The 8,295-nt window shown below is 34.1% G+C and overlaps 1 protein-coding gene across 2 annotated transcripts; it reads right to left on the minus strand.

Moving 5' to 3' along the window:
• LOC120151915 (putative G-type lectin S-receptor-like serine/threonine-protein kinase At1g61610) lies at positions 1-3,317 on the minus strand. Of its 2 annotated transcripts, none has more exons than XM_039164213.1 (7): positions 2,244-3,317; positions 1,551-1,661; positions 1,241-1,473; positions 953-1,163; positions 647-884; positions 416-563; positions 1-324 (listed from the first exon to the last, which is right to left on the minus strand). In XM_039164213.1, exons 1-7 carry the CDS (start codon positions 3,268-3,270, stop codon positions 19-21), a joined length of 2,274 nt encoding a protein of 757 aa, XP_039020144.1. In that variant the 5' UTR covers positions 3,271-3,317; the 3' UTR covers positions 1-18. The 2 variants fall into 2 exon arrangements, with proteins under 2 accessions (XP_039020144.1, XP_039020143.1); XM_039164212.1 differs by having other exon boundaries at positions 1,953-3,317.
• Positions 3,318-8,295: the final 4,978 nt, after the last annotated feature.

An 8,295-nucleotide genomic window follows, 5' to 3' on the forward strand; every position in this document is an offset into this window, starting at 1 on the left:
TTTTATGAACAAAACAATCTATCTTCCAACTATAGTTGTGACCGTGACATGATTCGAGGACACTTGTTGACCATCCAGAACATTTTCCTCTTCCACGGCAGTCCTCAAGGAAGTATAGGTGGGTTTCGTCGGCATCGGGAGCGTTGCAGTTTCGCTCTCGAGAAATACCACGACGGTCTCCATTTTCGGTCTACGCGCCGGCGAATCTTGCACGCACAGCATCGCTGGATGAATGCATTTCAACACTTCATTCGGCGAGCATGAATCCCGAATGCAAGGATCCACCAAATCCATTATTTTATCTTCACTCCAAAGTTGCCATGCCTGTAACCAGTTTCCAATCAAGTCCACCTGATTAGTATATATTTCAGCTTCAGCAGCAGATGATCAAGTGATGCATTTTTCTTGTACTTACATATGTGAGAAGACTAGTGTGGTCAAATGAGCGGAAGCTATTGTTCCTTTGGCCACTAACAATCTCCAGCAATAATACCCCGAAACTGTAAGCATCGGATTTCACCGAAAATAGGCCTTCCATTGCATATTCAGGCGACATGTATCCACTGCAAATTTTAAGGAAAGAGGCGATTAGATCTTTCGAAAGCTATTGACATTTGTTTAAGAGTTGAGTGTTCTGTTTTCTTACTATGTACCGACTACTCGAACTGTTTTCGCTTCATTTTGGTTACCGCCGAACATTCTGGCCATACCGAAGTCTGAAATCTTTGGATTCATTTCTGCATCCAACAAAATGTTGCTGGCCTTTAAGTCTCTATGGATGATTCTGTGCCTTGAATCTCGATGGAGATAAAGAAGTCCTCTCGCGATGCCTTCAATGATGCCGAGGCGGGTTCTCCAGTCTAGCTCTGCTTTCTTGGCCTCATCTGCCATAAAATTTTATCAGGTTTCAACTGTCACTACAATAAAACAGCTACAACTAGAAGGAACATACCAAAAAGAAGTCTGTCTAAACTTTTATTGGGCATGTACTCATAAATCAGCAGCTTTTCGTCCCCATGAATGCAGCAGCCCAATAGTCTAACAAGATTTCTATGCTGCAGTTTGGCAATCAGTATAATCTCAGTTTTGAACTCCTCTAAGCCTTGGCCAGACTGCACTGAAAGCCTCTTTACCGCTATTTGTTCACCACTAGGAAGCTCTCCCTGGTGATAAATCATAGACAGAAATTGTCATTACCTTTGATTCCGTTCAATAACATTACTAAACTAATGAGACTCACCTTGTAAACGGTGCCAAAACCGCCCTGCCCGAGCCTGTTTTCGTCGCAAAAGTTCTTTGTTGCAGTAGCAATATAACTAAAATCAAAATTTTGCAGTTCTGGACCATTGACTTGACTCCCATCTATAAGGATATCAGTTGGTACGAAAAAATCTGTCGAGAATTCTTTGCTTTTGATCTTGGACACATCAGAAACCGCTACATCATCGTCCATGCAACAAGGCCTTGATGAAACTGCAGACAGACACGGAAAATAAATACCCTCTTTCTGTTTCATTTCTTACATTCATTCGGGGGAGAAACAATCTCACCTTTTAGTTTCTTCTTGTATCTGCATAGGAGCCATAGAGATGCCGCTAAGCAGCCCGCCAGCACCAGAGAAATTATAACTATCATAAGATTGGAAATCTTCCTCCCAGGATCTACATTCGAAGTGACAACCGAAAGGTATTGGTATATGTTTTACAAGATGTCTTATATGTCCATTGTTTAAAGATCTTGTAGAGGATTCAAATTTGCTTCATTTATAGACAGCTAATAAATACAGCAAAATCAATGTTAAAATGAGTGTATGGTCTGAGTCATATTGGTTAACATGAGTGCAGATCATTAGATGCCTAATTTAAAGCACCAATATTCCCAGAATTATGACCGCATAACTAATATAGTTACAGGAAATTTGTTCACAAAGCTTCTATTGGACCATTGCTTACCTAATTCAGAATGATGGAGGCGGTAGAAGAACTCCAGGCTTCCAGCATCTTGAAAATGCTGCATATCGACCAAGTCCCCTGTCCATATCATGCATCCAATCCCAATAATAAACGCATACGCAATACACGAACAATTTTCCGAGCAGTTTTGTTTACAATTGTGTGGGTTCAATGCCGCCGGATACAAGTTGGCTAAATCCGGTAACTTTGTGCTCTTGATTTTCAGAAATCCATCTGGTTTACCATCTCCTACTGCACCATTAGTACTCAGGCACTGCAGTTCGAGCTTACGTACACACCCTCCGGACCAGTTGCTTGCATCCCACTGAGCTTGAGACTTTGGTCTAAACCCTTTTAAACAAATGCACTTTCGAGATCGGTCACAGGTTGAATAATTCCCACAAAGATTGTAAAGCTCGCATTGGTTATCAGGATCAGGCTCTGTGTGCAGATAGTCCCATTTCTTTTCACTAGCATTCCACCTTGACTGCTTTTCCCAACCCTCCCAGCTTATCTGAAATCGAAACAAAGACGGTTTCGGGTGTTTCAGCGGAGTGTAAGTAATGTACATGGTTCCGTTTTCATCGGGCCGCGAAATGTCAAAACCATGGAGGTAATTAGCCTTATCTCTCATAAAGGGGAGGCCTGTGAAAAACTGCAGATTCCACTGCCCACTTCTCCATCTCCTCTGGTTGTTATTATCCCATAGTACTATCTGCTGTCCTCCATTAGGATCAACGCACAAGCTGTAGTTTCCCGGTGAAGGATCACCGGGTGATTTCCACGATCTGAAATGACGGCACTCACCTCTTTTACAACTGACCGGAACTCTCATTCCAGGCAAAAATGTATCGGTCGGCTCGTTGAAGCTCTCCCATAGGGTACTACCACCGTCATCTCCTGATAGCATAAAATTTCCGTCATTCGACAATTTTGCTGCAGTGTTGTTTGATGAACGAGAAACATTAGATGACCATACTACACCGTCATTTCTGTCGTGGACGACTAATTTACCGTCGTCTTCGATCCTCAAGACTCCATTTCTGCCTAATATTGGCTTATCTCTATTGGCAACCCAAACAACTGCTTCCGAATCAAACTCGTACCATATCCCGAGATATCTAAAACTGGAGTTTCCAGGACTGAAAAATCCCAGTTCAAAAACGTTATTCTCAGATACCAAGGTTTCGCCATCTCTTAATGCTTCACCTTGCCTGATTTTATCATTAGCCGCATGGCAAAACTGAGCAAAAGAGTAGAGCAGAAAAATCAATGAAACCAGAGAGACAAAAACTGGGTTTTTATTACAAGTTTCCATATCACAGACTCCAAGAAATCCAGAGATTAAGAAATGGAAAATGGTTAAGGATTCAAAGGGTAGCCTTTGTGGGTTGTAAATGAAGACAGGAACACAATTTAGAGTTGAATGCCCAGTAGAAAACCAAGCGAAGAACTTAAAGAAACTTCATAAATGTCACTGTCACTCTTTAAAGCGCGGGAATCTAGCTTGGTTCTTAAATTTTGACCAGAGTAGAGCATTAAAAAGGGACAAATCAGACTAAAAATGTTCTTCACATTGAAGAACTGAATTCCTGTAGAAATGGTGATGATTTCGGGTTGAGATGTAAGTTTAAAGTCGAGAAATTGAACATTCTTAATTTCACATTACAAATTTGTCGAGCGAGAATGACACACCACCTTGGAGTTATTAGCTATTTCTATTTTTCTTTAAAAAAAACAACACTAACCCCTAAATTTGATTAATTAAATTAACTATTTATTCATGCTTGCAATGAATAATAATGGATTACAATTATAAATATTTTTTAAATTCTAATATTATTATAAGCTGATATTTATATTTCATTTTAAGTATATGTAGACACTTAGGTACATTTAAATATAAAATTGTTCAAACTCAAATCATTTAGAAATATATATATTGTCTTTAGCATTAAAATAAACTAAAAATAAATAAATAAATAAATAAATAATCATTAAATTATGTTTGTATAGTTATTTTAATTATTAAATTTTTTAAAATTATAAATTAATCATTAAATTTATAAAATTATTATAAAACAATCATTGTAATATTATAATAATTATAAAATATTAAAATATTTATTTTTATTTAAATACTTAATATAATTCTAATGTTGGATAAAATTTTATGGGAATATGATTTAGTGAATATTGAGCAATAATAATAATAATAATAATAATAATAATAATAACAGAATTTGTGGAACTTTGAATCAACTCAGACTTTGGGTTTTTCCGAAATTATTTTTTTAATTGAAGCAACTAATTTTATTTAAAATTGGAAAATTCTCAAATTACAATAAAGATTTGTGATTGGGCTTTTAATTAAATAAATTATATGTTTACTAAATATATGTCAAATATAGTAACTTTTTTAAAATAATCTGTATGTTTAATAAATATACGTTTATATATATATATATATATATATATATATATATATATATATATATATATATATACTAGGGCTGGCCATTCGATTGGATCAAGTCGAGTCCAACAATTTCGAGTTATTCGAGTCGACGAGTCGTATTTTACAACTCAAACTTAACTTGAAATTTTTTCGAGTCGAGTCGAGTTATTCGAGTTTCTATACTAATTTTATTATAATTTTTATAGTATTATGTCAATGATTTGTTCCAATTTTTTAACTTTATCTAACCATATAATATATATATATATATATATATATATATATATATATATATATATATATTCTTTCATATTATAATGTTATTTAATATATCAAATACAATCTAAAATTATGAAAAATATTCATAATATTATATTTTAAAGAAAGTATTTTGAGGGTATAATATTGATGAGAGTATAAATAAGTTAAGGAATTGATGAGAACAAAGAGGAATTGAAAGTACACATGGATTCTACTATGGTTTAGGAGCATGTGACTAAAATTTAGTAAAAAATCATGTTTAAAATAAATGATGAATTGAAGAAATAATAAGATTATGAAAAATTGAAGGACTAAATTGAAAAATAAAAATTTGTTATCAAAAAGAGTAATTGAAAGTAAACATGTATTCTACTATGGTTAAGAGCATGTGGTTCAAATTTGGTAAAAAAATGGACTTAAAATAAAGGAAGAATTGAAGAAATAATGAAATCATGGACTAAATCGTAAAACTGTCAAAAATAATTAATCAAAATTTTGATTTTTCGAGTAACTCGAAAAATTCAAAATTTCAACTCGACTCGAACTCGAAAACCAAATTTATAATTCGAATAACTCGAATAACACTTTGTGGTCCAGAAAAATAATTAGTAAAGTATATGAATGGTATTTTTGCCTCTTAATTTTTTAATGACTAAAGTATATAAATGGTCTTCCCACCTTCGACTATAGAATATTGTTTTATTGAGTCCCTAAATTAATTAAAAGTTATAAAATGATCACCTAACTATTTATGTAACACCCCTAACTCGTCCCAGACCCGGATACGAATCCGAGGTGTCACATTAACTTTTCAAAACATATGTAATTAACAAATAAGAACAATTTAAAATTTTTGATCAAGATAAAAAGGTATCAACCTTAACTTAAATAAGATAAACATTTCACATTCATATTTACATAAAAGCTTTGATAGTTTACATAAATACAAAATATATGAGTTTACAAAATCGATCAGAGCCTTTCAAATTAAACGTATAATACATGACAACAGTTTACAAAAATAACAAAAAAATCCACATTTAATTTGTACTGATCTGATCTTCAAGTGGTATGCTATCCTCCACCAATCAATCTTCAGTTTTCTTCAAACCTACGCGTGAGGAAATCGCACGCTAAGTCGATGACTTAGTGAGGCAATTACTAGAGTACTAACTTAGTAAATGAAATCTTATTTATTTTTATCAAAACATTTTATAAAGAACTCTCATTACTTTCCATATCGAAAAGGTATACTTATGTATATTATTCACTTTGTATAGCTTTGATTCAAATGCCCAATGTATACTATTGAGAACTCTAGGTATTTGAGTACATTGAGGTTGTGCACTAATATTGTCACCACAGCTCGTAATTTGCACCGAAGTGTCACATAATTGTCCCGAATGACCACATAGGTTTGCACCAAAGTGCCACATAGGTTTGCACCGAAGTGCCACATAGGTTTGCATCGAAGTGCCACATATTTGTCCCGAAGTACCACATAATTATCCCGGAGGACCACATAAAACCCTCGACTCTTAGCATACCAACTATACCTCTAATCCTCATACATATACCTTGGGCTATTAATCATATAATTATTTTCACTTATTATTCGAAGTGTCTCTTATTCACACAGATACTTTCACATAGAGTCTTTTCACATACACTTGTTCAAAGTCACATTTCCATAATCATATAATCATAAAACATAACTTATATAATATAAATTAAATAAAACATTACAATGTAACATAAAGGAAATTGTAAAGTTTTCGATTGAAAATAATGAGGTTGGCTTATTTCAAGCCTTCACCAATTTTTGTTACAAAACTGAGAAGTTGCACTCACCTTTGCCTCACTGAAGTCCTAAGCGATATCCTTAACACTTTGGAATCGGTACTTAATAAGTTGAGCTGACCGGAAGTTGATTACGTTCAATCACTACACAAAACAATCGAAAATCAATATCGTTATTCGAATTGCTTATATCCAATCAGAATAACTTATGATGAAAGAAACCCTAACTTTTCGTTCATACGTAGAAGTATCAGTACTGCCTTTACAGTACTGATATTTCCCTTCAAGGGTATCGATACCTCCTTAAGGTACCGATACCATTATGACATTCTGGAATTGCATCTTAAAAATGGTATCGATACCATCCCCTGGTATCGATACTACCAACTCTGTATCGATACCCCTCTTCAACTGGTATCGATACTACCCTTAAGAAATACACAGATTTAACCCTTGAAGTATCAGTATTGTTCTAACGGTACCGATACTCGAAGCCCAAAATGGCTATTTTCACTTCAAAAATAAACCAAAAATCCTCCTAAATCTCTTATATTCATCACACCTTAAGCCTTTAAACTCACCATTACACTTCCAAACCAACTTGTCCTTATATACTACTCCCTAACATACAAAATCTCACTAAAACACTTACATCTAAAAATCAGACCATGTTTTCAACCAAGCTCTTAATTATTTCTAATACTCCTAACCCTTTAGTTAGCTCATTAACAAGTCAAATATCTCAATAAAACTTCAAAAACTACTCCATATCAAAATTTCATTTCTAAACCCATTTTACAAATTCATCTCTAATTTACTCCCCTTGTTGTTTTACTACTATACAAGCTTTCCTTAACCTTATATAAAACTTAAACTTCAAAACTAATCCCAAAATTTAAGCAAAACAACAAATTTCATACTCTTACTTTTGGGAGTGGAGTTCACGGCAAAGGAAGAAGTCAAGCAAGGTTTCCAGACTTTTCTCCCCACATACACGTGCTTATCCCTTAAAAGAAACATAAGATAAAATCTTTTATGGAGAAAAGACCATATTGCCCCTCTTATAATCTAAATTTGATATCATATCATAACCAAAACTTTCCACAATAAATCCTTGAATTTATAAATTATTCTAATTAAACCACTAAGTATTTAGTTCTTACATATTGTCCACTAACCCGTTGAATGGGGATGTTACAATTTATATGTTTCAAACTTGTCTTTTTCTGTTAAAAAATTTATGGTTGTCTGAGTTGGATATTAACTCGCTGACTGAGATATGATAAAATCATATTTTAATGATGTTTACTGTGTCATAACCCCCATTTTGAAATAAAAATTATAAATTTATTTAATTAATTTAAGGACCAAATTACAAGTTTTCAAAACTTGTAGGCCATTTTAGAAAGTTGAAGAAAATTCAGGGACTTAGTCAAAGATAAAAAAGATATGGATTTGATGCAATGGAGATTCGAACATCTGACACTCAATATGGTCGCCTACGCCTTAACCATTTAGACTAGGGTACTATTGTTGATTTTTATGAGTAAATATATTATCTAAAGCTTAACCCACTCATACCCCAAAATCTCCAAATTCAACCCCCAAATCCCTCACTCCCCCCCGCCAGCCCTCTCTATCCCGAATTTCCCATCATCCGACCACCATTACCATCGTTGCCACCTCCATCTAACTCGTCCCTTTCCAGCGACCAAAAGCCCCTTACCCCCTCACCGAAATTGGTCGCCAATCGAAGTGTAGAAACTGTCAAAGATTTATCATCACAAACCCTAAATTAAACTGATATTTCCTTAATTCAGGCCA

This window comes from Hibiscus syriacus, unplaced genomic scaffold, assembly GCF_006381635.1.
Source record: "Hibiscus syriacus cultivar Baekdansim isolate YM2019G1 unplaced genomic scaffold, ASM638163v2 tig00111070_pilon, whole genome shotgun sequence".
Taxonomy (NCBI): Eukaryota; Viridiplantae; Streptophyta; class Magnoliopsida; order Malvales; family Malvaceae; genus Hibiscus; species Hibiscus syriacus.

Excerpts from the sequence above, each read along its gene's own strand:
- LOC120151915 (XM_039164212.1), bottom strand. The coding sequence starts at position 3,270 with ATGGAAACTTGTAATAAAAACCCAGTTTTTGTCTCTCTGGTTTCATTG. Across the intron at positions 1,164-1,240 it reads GTTTTGGCACCGTTTACAAG|GGAGAGCTTCCTAGTGGTGA; the intron begins GTGAGTCTCATT and ends ATTTATCACCAG. Across the intron at positions 885-952 it reads TTTAGACAGACTTCTTTTTG|ATGAGGCCAAGAAAGCAGAG; the intron begins GTATGTTCCTTC and ends ATTTTATGGCAG.